The sequence below is a fragment of the Ranitomeya imitator genome, chromosome 2 (genome assembly GCF_032444005.1).
Source record: "Ranitomeya imitator isolate aRanImi1 chromosome 2, aRanImi1.pri, whole genome shotgun sequence".
Taxonomy (NCBI): domain Eukaryota; kingdom Metazoa; phylum Chordata; class Amphibia; order Anura; family Dendrobatidae; genus Ranitomeya; species Ranitomeya imitator.
The window spans coordinates 184,446,541-184,463,192 of record NC_091283.1 but is presented as its reverse complement, the minus strand read 5'-3'; the positions used below and the strand labels follow the sequence as shown (position 1 = coordinate 184,463,192).

At 45.7% G+C, this 16,652-nt stretch overlaps 1 protein-coding gene across 1 annotated transcript in view; it reads right to left on the bottom strand.

The window, feature by feature from the left end:
- Nucleotides 1-2,511: 2,511 nt before the first annotated feature.
- Nucleotides 2,512-16,652, bottom strand: part of CCDC22 (coiled-coil domain containing 22) — a 31,738-nt gene continuing 17,597 nt past the window's right edge. Inside the window, exons 11-17 of the mRNA XM_069748246.1 lie at nucleotides 7,029-7,145; nucleotides 6,647-6,748; nucleotides 5,428-5,535; nucleotides 5,189-5,284; nucleotides 5,048-5,107; nucleotides 3,505-3,579; nucleotides 2,512-2,993 (exon numbers count right to left, since the gene is read on the bottom strand). Coding sequence (XP_069604347.1) covers nucleotides 2,880-2,993; nucleotides 3,505-3,579; nucleotides 5,048-5,107; nucleotides 5,189-5,284; nucleotides 5,428-5,535; nucleotides 6,647-6,748; nucleotides 7,029-7,145 — 672 coding nt within the window. The 3' untranslated portion in view covers nucleotides 2,512-2,879. The remainder of the gene's footprint in view (nucleotides 2,994-3,504; nucleotides 3,580-5,047; nucleotides 5,108-5,188; nucleotides 5,285-5,427; nucleotides 5,536-6,646; nucleotides 6,749-7,028; nucleotides 7,146-16,652) is intronic.

Genomic DNA, 16,652 nt, shown 5'->3' with positions numbered 1-16,652 from the left:
AAATGTACATTTTTGGTGAAGAATCAACAACAAGTGGCACACAATTGTGAAGTTGAACGAAATTTATTGGTTATTTTAAATTTTTGCGGAAATTCAAAAACTGAAAAGAGGGCGAGCAATATTATTCGGCCACTTTACTTTCAGTGCAGCAAACTCACTCCAGAAGTTCATTGTGGATCTCTGAATGATCCAATATTGTCCCAAATGCCTAATGATGATAAATATAATCCACCTGTGTGTAATCAAGTCTCCGGATAAATGTACCTGCTCTGTGATAGTCTCAGGGTTCTGTTTGAAGCACAGAGAGCATTATGAAGACCAAGGAACACAACAGGCAGGTCCGTGATACTGTTGTGGAGAAGTTTAAAGCCGGATTTGGATACAAAATGATTTTCAAAACTTTAAACATCCCAAGGAGCACTGTGCAAGCGATCATATTGAAATGGAAGGAGTATCATACCACTGCAAATCTACCAAGACCCGGCCGTCCCTCTAAACTCTCATCTCAAACAAGGAGAAGACTGATCAGAGATGGAGCCAAGAGGCCCTGATCACTCTGGATGAACTGCAGAGATCTACAGCTTAAGTGGGACAGTGTCCATAAGACAACAATCAGTCGTACACTGCACTAATCTGGCCTTTATGGAAGATGGCAAGAAGAAAGCCATTTCTCAGAGATATCCATAAAAAGTGTCGTTTAAAGTTTGCAACAAGCCACCTGGGAGACACCAAACATCTGGAAGAAGGTTCTCCTTGTCAGATGAAACCAAAATCAAACTTTTTGGCAACAATGCCAAACGATATGTTTGGCAAAAAGGCAACACAGCTCATCACCATGAACACACCATCCCCACTGTCAAACATGGTGGTGGCAGCATTATGGATTGGGTCTGCTTTTCTTCAGCAGGGACAGGGAAGATGGTTAAAATTGATGGGAAGATGGATGGAGCCAAATACAGGACCATTCTTGAAGAAAACCTGCTGGGAGTCTGCAAAAGACCTGAGACAGGGTTGGAGATTTGTCTTCCAAGACAATGATCCCAAACATAAAGCAAAATCTACAATGGAATGGTTCACAAATAAACGTATCCAGGTGTTAGAATGGCCAAGTCACAGTCCAGACCTCAATCCAATCGAGAATCTGTGGAAAGGGCTGAAAACTGCTGTTCACAAACGATCTCCATCAAACCTCACTGAGCTCGAGCTGTTTGCCAAGGAAGAATGGGCAAGAATTTCAGTCTCTCGATGTACAAAACCGATAGCGACAGACTCCAAGCAACTGACAGCTGTAATTGCAGCAAAAGGTGGTGCAACAAAGTATTAAGTTAAAGGGGCCAAATAATATTGCACGCCCCACTTTTCAGTTTTTGAATCTCCACAAAAATGTAAAATAACCAATAAATTTCGTTCAACTTCACAATTGTGTTCCACTTGTTGTTGATTCTTCACCAAAAATTTACATTTGGTATCTTTAGGTTTGAAGCATGATATGTGGGAAAAGGTTGAAAAGTTCCAGGGGGCCTAATACTTTCGCAAGGCATTGTAAATATTATATATATATATATATATATATATATATATATATATACATATATATATATATATATATATATATATATATATATATACACACACACACACCTTCTCATTTAAAGATTTTTCTGTATTTTCATGACTATGAAAATTGTAAATTCACACTGAAGGCATCAAAACTATGAAATAATACACGTGGAATTATATACTTAACAAAAAAGTGTGAAACAACTGAAATTATGTCTTATATTCTAGGTTCTTCAAAGTAGCCACCTTTTGCTTTGATGACTGCTTTGCACACTCTTGGCATTCTCTTGATGAGCTTCAAGAGGTAGTCACCGGGAATGGTCTTCCAACAATCTTGAAGGAGTTCCCAGAGATGCTTAGCACTTGATGGCCCTTTTGCCTTCACTCTGCAGTCCAGCTCACCCCAAACCATCTATCAGTTGTTTCACACTTTTTTGTTAAGTATATAATTCCACATGTGTTAATTCATAGTTTTGATGCCTTCAGTGTAAATGTGCAATTTTCATAGTCCTGAAAATACAGAAAAATCTTTAAATGAGAAAATGTGTCCAAACTTTTGGTCTGTACTGTATTTATTCTATTTTTTTTTCCAAATATATAAGACTTAATACCCTAATTTCTTGTAACATGAAAGCCTAAAAATAAATGAAATTATATATTTGTTATCGTGCATGAGTGTTCATTAAAAATAAATAAAAAAAATAATAATATATAGCTTTTGCAAAGTCACCCAAGGGTGTCTGCATTTACCTAGAACCGGGACCAAATGATTGGACATGCTGTGATTTTAGGAACGGCAAATTTGCTCAAGATACTGCTGAGCAAACTATGGCAAGCGATCTTGTGAAAATCAGAATGTGTCATCGTTGACACTATTTTTTTTTTTTAATCGTACAAGAATCATGATGGCAGCCACTCCCCAGACTCAGAGAAACTGCCCCACGCACAATGTCAGCATCAATTTGTCTTTATAGAAATGTTTGCATTTACAGATATGAATGTTACAAAATGATTTGGTTTCCTCCGTAAAAGAAACATATAACTAGGATTCCCCCCCCCAAAAAAAAAAAAAATATATTAGGCTTCACGTACTGCACGCTTCACCAGGGTGGAACACTGATTTCCGCTAACTCGGCACTGCCCTCTGCAGGCCGCATTCTGCACAGCATTTCCAGCACAAAAAAAAGTTGTGCAAAGATTTCATTAATGAGGTCCAGTTTTGTTATGGATGTGAGTACAGTATTATGAGAGAGGTGCAGTCTATGTATAGGACTTGTGGATAACTTCAGCCGAGAAGATGCCAAAATGTCAAGCTTCTCTTAAGTCTGCCTCATGCGACCCAGCAGCAGAGCGTTCTCTTGTTTAATGGCCTTGTAATCTTCCAAGATCTTCTGCAGATTACTAAGAGTCTTCTTAGCCGCCTCAGTCTCTATCTGCGAAGAGAAGCAAAAAAAAAAAGTGTTAAGCTGTCAGTGGTCACCACTCAGTATTAATGCACTGATATGTTCACTATAACACCCAGCATGCTCCGCAACAGAGTTCAACAATCAGTGAACTCCTGGACATGTTAGATCAAAATAAGGTGAATTTCACCTCATAAGGATGGCTCCTAACAGCAAATGTCATTGAAAGGAGGAGCGGGCATGTTGGATTTCAACATGCCCAATCCATTATTCCCTTCCCGTGCAATATAAATCTCCGTATCAAATAGTGTCTGGCATCAGCTTATGCTCCTTATGACAGATTCTAGCTCCACCACTTATTATCCATACTGGCCGCCTTCTTGAAGAAGACTTCCCCTTATACAGGACCACTTTTTAATGTAATTTTGGATGGCTGCCTCCTAGAGGTTTCACTATCAGTGTATGACCAGCATTCTATAATGTGAGATTATCTGCGTGATGAGCAAGTTAGGAAACAAAACAATAGCCGCCACCAATTTACCTGCTCTTCCAAATCACGGATCTCTCTCAAGATGGTTCCTGTGTCCTCAATGGTTTGGATTAGATGGCTGCAATTCTTAAAAGCAAAGAAAAAAAAAAAAGAAAGTTAAACCATGTAAAATGTAATACTAACCGCGCAATACCAAGGATACACGTGCATCTGTGTACTGCTAGGTGACCCCTAAATCAGCTGATCCCTCTCACCTGTCGGCAGCGGCCGCTTGCTATACTGTTTTGTATCTGTGCAGCAGGGAACAGCTGCAGACAGGAGAGAGATTAGAGCACACCCACACGGACACTGTGCGCTCGAAAGGCTCCTGCAGTGTCCATGTGAGTGACCGGGCATTCCTCTCTCCTGTCTGCAGCGGCCGCTTGCTATACTGCTTTGTATTCATGCAGCAGGGAACAGCTGCAGACAGGAGAGAGATTAGAGCGCACCCACACGGACACTGTGCGCTCGAAAGGCTCCTGCAGTGTCCATGTGAGTGACTGGGCATTCCTCTCTCCTGTCTGCAGCGGCCGCTTGCTATACTGCTTTGTATCCGTGCAGCAGGGAACAGCTGCAGACAGGAGATAGATTAGAGCGCACCCACACGGACAATGTGCGCTCGAAAGGCTCCTGCAGTGTCCATGTGAGTGACTGGGCATTCCTCTCTCCTGTCTGCAGCGGCCGCTTGCTATACTGCTTTGTATCCGTGCAGCAGGGAACAGCTGCAGACAGGAGATAGATTAGAGCGCACCCACACGGACACTGTGCGCTCGAAAGGCTCCTGCAGTGTCCATGTGAGTGACCGGGCATTCCTCTCTCCTGTCTGAAATGGCCACTCACTACACTTTCTTGTACCACTGCAGTGGGAAGCAACTGCAGACAGGAGAGCGGAGTGGAGTGCATGCATGGAAACTGTGCACTAGCACTTCATGGGCTCCTGTAGTGTCAGGCAGCATTCACTCTGAGAAAGCAGGCACTGTCCAACGTAAAGCCCCATTACACAGTGGCAATCCTTGCCGCCCGGCTATGCAGAGAACTGCGGCCAGTCCCATTCACTACCATAGCTGTCTGGGAGCGTCACCGTGTAAGGAAAGCTAAATTATTGCTGCAGCCTCTTCGGACCTTGGGGGGGGTTCTAGACTTGGACCCACCAATTATCCTAACGATAAAGTATCTCTGTATGAGCTGATAATACCTCTTAATGAAATCACACAACAGCGAGGGCACATGTATCATAGCGTTTGTGCCTTTTTTTTGGCACACGGCAGCATTTCTATGTTTTGAAGCCTAAAGCCAAATTTATCAATGTTCTACGCCATAACATGAGGTTTCATTTCAGAACCCGTGTCAAAACTTTAAAAAGAATGCTAACTCTTTGGTGGGAAGCGCAATGTAGTTCTGAATGCAGTTCTGCATAAAAGTTGCATATTCTAGAGTGGTCGTATAGTAGCGGTCATAAAAAAGTGCAGAACAATTACATTTATGTTGCATCCATTTTTAACACAAATGCCATGTTTTTGACAAATGTGGGCCACGGTCTTTAAATCTCTTGTACCTCATGTAAGGCAGCCAGGTATTTGTAGACCTTTCTGACTGGTTCATCTTTCTTGGCATCCTGTGCAGGAGACACAGAACAGGTTAGCGTGCACATAAAGAAATAAATGGGGAGCAAGGATTAAGACCAGGGTTGCCGTACCTTAAACACAAGCTCATCAGTCACAACAAACGTTCTGTCAACTTTTCCCGTCAGATTATTGATCTCTTTCTGCAGATCTTTAGTGTCTGATAGGATCTGATCAGAAAAAAAATATTTAAAAAAACACCAACAAAGTAATAGTGCCAAGTGGCATCCGGGTACACGCCGTGGCAGTAAGAGATAATGACTGAATAAGAGGGGCTTCTAGCTGAATCAGATTGCAAACCATTTTTTTATACCTTGGTGATGTCTTCCTTTTGCTTCTTAATATTGCTTACAATCTCTAGGATTCGTTGGGTGTAGGCAGCGCGGGAGACATCCTTAGGCAGGGACTCGTACTCAGAAACCTACATGGAATTACAGATGAACACGGTTATACGAGGTGTCGGCCATATTATCAGACCAGTGCTTAGCTTGATGGTCTTAGTACATTAAAGGCATTGTGCTTTACTGAACGTCACATTCAACCCAGGTGCAGACATTGTAGTCATTAAAGGGTTATTCACCCACAAAAAAGCACGTTATACCCTATTATATAGGGTCCAACCTCTGGGACACCCTGAGAATGGGGAGGATGTGCAGACTCTGTTCCATTAAAGGGAACCTGTCACCCCCAAAATCGACGGTGAGCTAAGCCCACCGGCATCAGGGGCTTATCTACAGCATTCTGTAATGCTGTAGATAAGCCCCCGATGTATCCTGAAAGATGAGAAAAAGAGGTTAGATTATACTCACCCAGGGGCGGTCCCCACTGCGGTCCAGGTCCGATGGGCGTCGCGGTCTGGTCCGGGGCCTCCCATCTTCTTACGATGTTGTTCTCTTCTTGTCTTCACGCTGCGGCTCCGGCGTACTTTATCTGCCCTGATAAGGGCAGAGCAAAGTACTGCAGTGTGCAGGCGCCGGGAAAGGTCAGAGAGGCCCAGCGCCTGCAGTACTTTGCTCTGCCCTCAAGTGGGGAGACAAAGTACGCATGCGCCGGAGCTGCAGCGTGAAGACAAGAAGAGGACGTCATCCTATGAAGATGGGAGGCCCTGGACCACAATGCCCATCGGATCGGACCGCCCCTGGGTGAGTATAATCTATCCTCTTCTTCTCATCTTTCAGGATACATCGGGGGCTTAGCTCACTTTCGATTTTGGGGGTGACAGGTTCCCTTTAACTGTCTATGAAAGTAGCCGAGCGCTGTGTTTGGCAGTCCCACAGAGGCAGAGCATGCTCCATTTAAAGCCTCAAATTCTGGATCGTTGGGGATCCCTGTGGTCAGACCCCAAGCAATCAACAAGTTATCCCATATTCTATGGAAAGGGTATAACTTTTTTTTTTTTAGTAACCCCTTAATCATATTAGCTCCACCAGTAACGCTATACACTGTGGTGCGGTCCAGAATACCAGTGCTGGATCTAGTTATTAGGACGAGGTGCCATCGTGCATACCAGTCCCCATGGGCATTCTCCTCACCAGCTGTTTGTACAGTTCCTCCTTGCGTCTGGCTTCATCCGCTGCAGCTCGAATCTTGTCGTATAAATCCCTGACGTCTTTCATCCAGCGAGAGGATTCATCCTTTTCAGAGAACAGAAAAAGATTAAACCGGAGGAATGGGGGGGGAAATGGGATTTCACTGCCAACACCACCACCAAAGCCTGAGCCCCTTACCACCCATTACCATCTACAGGCAGAATATGGGGCGCCATTATTGCCTGCGGTGTACCGTCACATTGACACTATAGTGTGCGGTTACTCGCTGCTAAAATCTTGGCTGAGTGACTGCTCTGTGGCGAACGGCTTCTGTAGACAACAGGTATTGTATCATGTCAGTACCCCCCGTGCCAATGTCATGTACCTCCTTTTCCTGCTGGAGTCTCTTCATCTCTCTGTATTCGTCCATCAGCCGAGCACGATGAGACTCCCACTGTCCCTCAAGATTCGTCATCCGCTGGGTGCTGCCATCTACCATAGCCTGCAAACAGGAGAAGATGTCACATACAAAGCCCTAGGTTCACTGCCTATAACTAGTCTGCCATGTATATACTAATAGTAACCAACTGCATATAAATGAGAACTGATCGCCCACTGCCCGCCATGTGCCCAAGGCCCGCCGTGTGCCCAGGGGCTCCTACATCTGTGGCTTGTGTGCCGCAATCTGCTACTAATAAAACATTAGCACGGAAACCATAAGCGGGTGTCGTGTGCCTAGGTCTCAGCCTTGGATTGCGCTCTATTCTTCTAGTGTCAGTGACTGGGAGGATAATCTAGCAGATTCTCACCTTTCAGCTATTGTCAGGTAACAGACTGGATCACGGCCATCTCGCAGACTAAGATGAACGCGCCATTAAATATTACTAAAATGCTATACACAGTGCATGTTACAAAACGCAGGTGAAGCAGAGGTGCCTACATATCTGAACATTTAAGTAATACAGCAATGTCCAGATATCAGTAGTGGAGATTTGCAGGACCCGTTCCAGCAGCCACACAGTAAATCAGTAGCTGTAGGACAGGAGCCACAAGAAGCTGCTCCTACTTGCCAGCCCAGGAAATACTATTTTATGTCTGTAAGTACCCGGACACTACTACCTCATCCATGTCTGCAAGTACCAGGACACTACTGCCTCATCCATGCCTGTAAGCACCCGGACACTACTACCTCATCCATGCCTGTAAGTACCCGGGCACTACTACCTCATCCATGTCTGTAAGTACCCGGACATACCTCATCCATGCCTGTAAGTACCCGGACACCACTGCCTCATCCATGTCTGTAAGTACCCGGACACTACTACCTCATCCTTGTCTGTAAGTACCCGGACACTACTACCTCATCCATGTCTGTAAGTAGCCGGACACTACTACCTCATCCATGTCTGTAAGTACCCGGACACTACTACCTCATCCATGCCTGTAAGTACCCGGACACTACTACCTCATCCATGTCTGTAAGTACCCGGACACTACTACCTCATCCATGTCTTTAAGTACCCGGACACTACTACCTCATCCTTGTCTGTAAGTACCCGGACACCACTAACTCATCCATGTCTGTAAGTACCCGGACACTACTATCTCATCCATGTTTGCGGATATCCAGGAACTACAATCTTATCCATATGTACTGATATCCAGTGGTTGTCCGGGGAAAAGGAGTTGTCACGTATCGATAGGATAGGAGATACCCTGCTGACCAGCACCGGTTTGCAGAACAGGGAATTTTTATTCCCGTTCTAGAAAGAAGCTTCATGTTGGATACCGGTCTGCCACTCCATCATTCCCTAGAGGCAGCTGACCTCTGCACTCATCTTTATCCACCAGTCTCAGAGAATGAATGGAGCTTCGGTCAGACCTGCGCACTGCTGCCCCATTCTGCCGATCCGTGGGGGTCCTAGCAGTCGGACCCCCAACGATCAATAAGATATCACCTGTCCTGCAAAAAGGTGATAACTTGTTTTCACCAGACAACCCCTTTAATACCTCATCTTCATGATCTTATATCCAGGCACTACTGCTTCATCTAAAAGTTCACACTGACGAGGTAGTAGTGCCAGTACTGATGGGCGATACATCTTGACATGTGAATAATAAGGAGATTTTTGTGTACTCACCGTAAAATCCTTTTCTCCGAGCCAATCATTGGGGGACACAGGACCATGAGTGTTATGCTGCTGCCACTAGGAGGACACTAAGTAAACACAGAAAGAATAGCTCCTCCCCTGCAGTATAACCCTCTTGCTGGCTCTCAGTGAACCAGTTCGGTAACAAAGCAGTAGGAGCTTAATATTTAACAAGGATGAACTATGCCAAAACCAAGATAACTCAAAAAAAACAAAGCCAATAGGCTAACAGGGTGGGTGTTGTGTCCCCCAATGATTGGTTCGGAGAAAAGGATTTTACGGTGAGTACACAAAAATCTCCTTTTCACCTACGCCTCATTGGGGGACACAGGACCATGGGACGTCCTAAAGCAGTCCCTGGGTGGGAAACAATTAACTGCAATTGCTGCTTGTGTCCACAAGTTACAAATGCGGCACAGCCGCCTGCAAAATTCGTCTGCCAACGGTCGCATCTGCCGAGGCCTGAGAGTGAATATGGTAATGTTTTGTAAAGGTATGCAGGCTGGACCAAGTCGCAGCCTTACAAACTTGTGCTGCCGAAGCTTGGTGCTGGATGGCCCAAGACGCACCCACTGACCGAGTGGAGTGAGCCTTACTCCCTGCTGGGACAGGAAGACCTCTGACTCGGTAGGACTCCTGAATAGCCGAACGAATCCATTTGGCTATTGTCGCCTTGGAAGCGGGAAACCCTTTCCTCGGTCCTTCCGGGAGCACGAATAGGGCATCTGACCTGCGGAAAGACGCTGTCCGCGAGATATATCTCCTAACAGCTCTCACTAAATCCAGTGTGTGAAGGGCCTTCTCGATGCGATGGACTGATGCCGGACAGAGTGACGGTAAGACAATCTCCTCATTGAGATGAAAAGAGGATACAACTTTCGGTAGAAAAGAGGGGGGGGGGGATGTCCTCAAAACCACCTTATCCTGATGAAAATTCAGGAACAGAACTTGAGAGGACAGAGCTGCCAGCTTGGAGATTAGTCTAATAGAGGTGACCGCAACCAGAAAAGCCACTTTCCATGAAAGGAAACCTCCTGTAGAGGTTCGAAAGGAGCCTGTTGCAAAACTCCGAGGACCAGATTAAGATCCCATGGTTCCAACGGCATTCTATAGGGGAGCGCCCGATGGGAGACTCCCTGAATAAACGTCTTGACCTGTAATCTGTTTGCAATCCTGCGTTGGAAAAGAACAGACAGGGCTGAGAACTGCCCCTTGAGAGAACTAAGGGCGAGGCCCAAGTCCAAACCCGTTTGTAAGAACTCGAGAATGGAAGGGATGGAAAAATGTAGAGGAGAACGTCCTCGGTTGCTACACCAAGAAAAGAAAGTCTTCCAAGTGCGATGATAGATACGCATAGACGTAGGCTTTCTAGCGCTGATCATGGTAGCTATGACTTTTGGAGAGAAACCTCCCAGGACTCAACGGCCATGCCGTCAAACACAGGGCCTCTGAGTTCTGGTGGTAAAAAGGGCGTTGAGATAGCAAATCTGCGCGAATCGGTAATCGCCAGGGAACGTCAGCAACTAGTTGAACTAGTTCCGCGTACCGCGTACCACGCCCGGCGCGGCCAATCTGGCGCAATCAGGATTACCGGTACCCTCTCTGCTCTGATCTTCTTGATGACTCTCGGCAGGAGAGGAAGCGGGGGAAATATGTACGGAAGCCGAAAATGATGCCACGGGAGTACAAGAGCGTCTGCCCCGATGGCTGCTGGATCGTGGGACCGAGCCATGAAGTTGGGAACCTTGGAGTTCAGCTGTGAGTCCATCAGATCCACGTCCGGGGTTCCCCAGCGACAGCAGACCTGGTGGAAGATCTCCGGATGGAGAGACCACTCCCCGAAATCGAGGCCCTGACGACTGAGGAAATCTGCCTCCCAATTGTCCACTCCCGGGATGTGAACCGCAGAGATCATTGAGCGGTTTTCCTCGGCCCATCAGAGGATGTGGCCTACCTCTGTCATGGCCGCCCTGCTGCGGGTTCCTCCTTGGCGGTTGATGTATGCCACTGCAGTGGCGTTGTCGGACTGAATCCTGATTGGGCGACCTGCTAGGAAGGGATGGAACTGGAGAAGTGCCAGCCTGATCGCCCGGATTTCCAAGATGTTGATTGGAAGGCGTGATTCCTGGGTGGGATCAGTGGCCCTGAGCAGTGTGATGAAGGAACACCGCTCCCCAGCCTAGAAGACTGGCGTCTGTCATCACAACCAGCCAGTGTAGTGGAAGAAAAGACTTCCTTTGATTAAGGGAGGATTTCAATGTCCACCACCTGAGAGACTGTCTGACTCGCTGGGGAAGGAGGAACCGACGGTCTAGGGAGAACGGGTTCCTGTCCCAAACAGCCAGGAGGGCATGCTGTAGGGGACGGAGGTGTAGTTGGGCAAATGGAACCGCCTCCATAGCTGCTACCATCCTGCCGAGGACTCTCATACTGAAGCGCAGAGAATGAGAGAGAGGCAGAGAGAGTTTCCGAGCTTCTCGCTGTAAGACTGAGATATTTTCCGGGGGAAGAAGAACCAACCTCCGGGATGAGTCAAGTATCATTCTTAGAAAGGAAATTCGCTGAGCCGGTACTGGTGAAGATTTTTTGAAGTTTATCTTTCAAACCAGGCGAGAAAAGGTATCTATTGTGATGGCCACGGCTTCCTTGCAGGAGCGGAAAGAGGGGCCTTTGAGGAGGATATCGTCTAAGTACGGAAGCACCACCACACGTAGGGTGTGGCGTATGGCCACGGCGGCCGCCATGACCTTGGTGAATACCCTGGGAGAGGTGGCGAGGCCGAAGGGCAGAGCAACGAATTGGAAGTGATCTTCCTCAACTGCGAAGCGAAGAAACCTTTGGTGAGAAGGTAAAATAGGAATGTGGAGGTATGCGTCCTGGATGTCTATAGACGCCAGGAACTAGCCTTTTTCCATGGAGGCGATGACAGAACAAAGCGATTCCATCCGGAACCGTCGCACCCTGACGAACTTGTTCAGCAATTTTAGGTCCAGTATGGGCCATACTGTACCGTCCTTCTTTGGAACAATGAAGAGGTTTGAATAAAAACCTTGAAACCTTTCGTTTTGAGGGACCGGAACAATAACTCCATCTTTTCTCAGAGAGCTTATAGCTTTGAAGAACTCTAATGCTTTTGCCCTGGGAGGAGAAGACAGGAAAAATCGGTTTGGAGGACGAGATAAGAGATCTATCTTGTATCCAGAGGACACTAGACCGCGGACCCACTCGTCGTGAACCACCGAGAGCCACGCGGCACTGAAGGAAAGCAGGCGGCCGCCTACTTTGAGGGTGCCCCCCGGATACCGCAGTGAGTCATTGTGTGGAAGGTCTGCCCGTTCTGGCGCCTCTGGACCCTGACTGCCTAGGCCTGCCTCTCCATGAAGGGGAAGGCTTAAAAGAGGCCTGTGAACCTGTGTCTCCATGTTGTGCCTGGCCGGAACCGGGAGATGTGGAAGTAGAGGACCAGTTTGAGTTGTAACGGGAAAAAAATAAAAAAATAAAAATAAAAAAATAAAAAAATCGGGATCGAGCCTGTGGTTGCGGGTTCTGAAAGGGCCGAGAGGGTCTCTGTTGAGGAAGAAATTTACTCTTCCCTCCAGTGGCGTCAGAAATTAACTGGTTGAGCTTTTCGCCGAAAAGGCGACCGCTCTGATATGGGAGAGAAGTCAATGACTTTTTAGAAGTAGAATCCGCACGCCAGTCCCTGAGCCATAAGGACCTCCGGATGGTGATGGCATTGGCTACTGCTTGAGAAGCGCAGTCAGCGACATCCAGGGACGCGGTCACTACAAAATCTCCAGGTCTGGCTATCTGAGTAGCGAGGGGGGGAAGATTGGTATCCAGTACTGCTGAAGACAAGACCTCAGCCCACTGGGTCATAGCCTTAGCCACCCACATAGCGGCAAAAGATGGGAAGAGTGCAGCTACTGAGGCTTCAAAAGCTGAACGCGCCATATTGTCGATCGGTTGGGTTTTTAATAGAGGCGCCCTCCGAGCAGGATAAAACAGATTTCGTAGCCAGGCGCGATACCGGGGGATCTACTGGGGGAGATTGTGACCAATCTTTTCTTAGATCCTGGACAAAGGGATATTTGGACTCCATGGGCTTCTGCCCTGTGAATCGTTTATCTGGATGGATCCTGTGAGATTCAACAATTTGCTTAAACTCGGGATGAGTGGCGAACACTCTGTGAGCTCGTTTGGTCCTCTTAAAGGACACGGCATGATCTGCTTTAGATTAAAGGTTCCTCCTCAAGTCTCAAAGCCTTATTCACTGACTCAATTAGAGAGTCGAGAGTCTCCTGATCGTGATGATATTCCTGATCTAGGGACGTGTCAGAATCATAGTAACATAGTAACATAGTAACATAGTTAGTAAGGCCGAAAAAAGACATTTGTCCATCCAGTTCAGCCTATATTCCATCATAATAAATACCCAGATCTACGTCCTTCTACAGAACCTAATAATTGTATGATACAATATTGTTCTGCTCCAGGAAGACATCCAGGCCTCTCTTGAACCCCTCGACTGAGTTCGCCATCACCACCTCCTCAGGCAAGCAATTCCAGATTCTCACTGCCCTAACAGTAAAGAATCCTCTTCTATGTTGGTGGAAAAACCTTCTCTCCTCCAGACGCAAAGAATGCCCCCTTGTGCCCGTCACCTTCCTTGGTATAAACAGATCCTCAGCGAGATATTTGTATTGTCCCCTTATATACTTATACATGGTTATTAGATCGCCCCTCAGTCGTCTTTTTTCTAGACTAAATAATCCTAATTTCGCTAATCTATCTGGGTATTGTAGTTCTCCCATCCCCTTTATTAATTTTGTTGCCCTCCTTTGTACTCTCTCTAGTTCCATTATATCCTTCCTGAGCACCGGTGCCCAAAACTGGACACAGTACTCCATGTGCGGTCTAACTAGGGATTTGTACAGAGGCAGTATAATGCTCTCATCATGTGTATCCAGACCTCTTTTAATGCACCCCATGATCCTGTTTGCCTTGGCAGCTGCTGCCTGGCACTGGCTGCTCCAGGTAAGTTTATCATTAACTAGGATCCCCAAGTCCTTCTCCCTGTCAGATTTACCCAGTGGTTTCCCGTTCAGTGTGTAATGGTGATATTGATTCCCTCTTCCCATGTGTATAACCTTACATTTATCATTGTTAAACCTCATCTGCCACCTTTCAGCCCAAGTTTCCAACTTATCCAGATCCATCTGTAGCAGAATACTATCTTCTCTTGTATTAACTGCTTTACATAGTTTTGTATCATCTGCAAATATCGATATTTTACTGTGTAAACCTTCTACCAGATCATTAATGAATATGTTGAAGAGAACAGGTCCCAATACTGACCCCTGCGGTACCCCACTGGTCACAGCGACCCAGTTAGAGACTATACCATTTATAACCACCCTCTGCTTTCTATCACTAAGCCAGTTACTAACCCATTTACACACATTTTCCCCCAGACCAAGCATTCTCATTTTGTGTACCAACCTCTTGTGCGGCACGGTATCAAACGCTTTGGAAAAATCGAGATATACCACGTCCAATGACTCACCGTGGTCCAGTCTATAGCTTACCTCTTCATAAAAACTGATTAGATTGGTTTGACAGGAGCGATTTCTCATAAACCCATGCTGATATGGAGTTAAACAGTTATTCTCATTGAGATAATCCAGAATAACATCCCTCAGAAACCCTTCAAATATTTTACCAACAATAGAGGTTAGACTTACTGGCCTATAATTTCCAGGTTCACTTTTAGAGCCCTTTTTGAATATTGGCACCACATTTGCTATGCGCCAATCCTGCGGAACAGACCCTGTCTCTATAGAGTCCCTAAAAATAAGAAATAATGGTTTATCTATTACATTACTTAGTTCTCTTAGTACTCGTGGGTGTATGCCATCCGGACCCGGAGATTTATCTATTTTAATCTTATTTAGCCGGTTTCGCACCTCTTCTTGGGTTAGATTGGTGACCCTTAATATAGGGTTTTCATTGTTTCTTGGGATTTCACCTAGCATTTCATTTTCCACCGTGAATACCGTGGAGAAGAAGGTGTTTAATATGTTAGCTTTTTCCTCGTCATCTACAACCATTCTTTCCTCACTATTTTTTAAGGGGCCTACATTTTCAGTTTTTATTCTTTTACTATTGATATAGTTGAAGAACAGTTTGGGATTAGTTTTACTCTCCTTAGCAATGTGCTTCTCTGTTTCCTTTTTGGCAGCTTTAATTAGTTTTTTAGATAAAGTATTTTTCTCCCTATAGTTTTTTAGAGCTTCAATTGTGCCATCCTGCTTTAATAGTGCAAATGCTTTCTTTTTACTGTTAATTGCCTGTCTTACTTCTTTGTTTAGCCACATTGGGTTTTTCCTATTTCTAGTCCTTTTATTCCCACAAGGTATAAACCGCTTACACTGCCTATTTAGGATGTTCTTAAACATTTCCCATTTATTATCTGTATTCTCATTTCTGAGGATATTGTCCCAGTCTACCAGATTAAGGGCATCTCTAAGCTGTTCAAACTTTGCCTTCCTAAAGTTCAATGTTTTTGTGACTCCCTGAGAAGTCCCCCTAGTGAAAGACAGGTGAAACTGCACAATATTGTGGTCGCTATTTCCTAAATGCCCAACCACCTGCAGATTTGTTATTCTGTCAGGTCTATTAGATAGTATTAGGTCTAAAAGTGCTGCTCCTCTGGTTGGATTCTGCACCAATTGTGAAAGATAATTTTTCTTGGTTATTAGCAGAAACCTGTTGCCTTTATGGGTTTCACAGGTTTCTGTTTCCCAGTTAATATCCGGGTAGTTAAAGTCCCCCATAACCAGGACCTCATTATGGGTTGCAGCTTCATCTATCTGCTTTAGAAGTAGACTTTCCATGCTTTCTGTTATATTTGGGGGTTTGTAACAGACCCCAATGAGAATTTTGTTACCATTTTTCCCTCCATGAATTTCAACCCATATGGACTCGACATCCTCATTCCCTTCGCTAATATCCTCCCTTAAAGTGGACTTTAGACAAGACTTTACATAGAGACAAACCCCTCCTCCTCTCCGATTTTTACGATCCTTTCTAAACAGACTGTAACCCTGTAAGTTAACTGCCCAGTCATAGCTTTCATCTAACCATGTCTCGGTTATTCCCACTATGTCAAAGTTACCTGTAGATATTTCTGCTTCTAGTTCTTCCATCTTGTTTGTCAGGCTTCTGGCGTTTGCGAGCATGCAGTTTAGAGGATTTTGTTTTGTTCCAATCTCCTCACTGTGGATTGTTTTAGAAATGTTCTTACCTCCCTTCTGAGTATGTTTTCCTGAGTCGTCTTTGTTCGAGTCTAATGTTTTTCTTCCCGTCCCCTCTTCTTCTAGTTTAACGCCCTCCTGATGAGTGTAGCGAGTCTTCTGGCGAATGTGTGTTTCCCAGGTTTGTTGAGGTGTAGTCCGTCTCTGGCGAGGAGTCCATCATACCAGTAATTCACACCGTGGTCCAGGAATCCAAATCCTTGTTGTCTGCACCATCGTCTTAGCCAGTTGTTTGCATCAAGGATCCTGTTCCATCTCCTGGTGCCATGCCCGTCTACTGGAAGGATAGAAGAAAAAACTACCTGTGCATCCAGTTCCTTTACTTTCTTCCCCAACTCTTCAAAGTCCTTGCAGATTGTCGGTAGGTCCTTCCTTGCCGTGTCATTGGTGCCAACATGTATCAGAAGAAATGGGTGGACGTCCTTGGAGCTGAAGAGCTTTGGTATCCTATCGGTCACATCCTTGATCATCGCACCTGGAAGGCAGCATACTTCTCTTGCAGTTATGTCCGGTCTGCAGATGGCTGCTTCGGTGCCTCTCAGT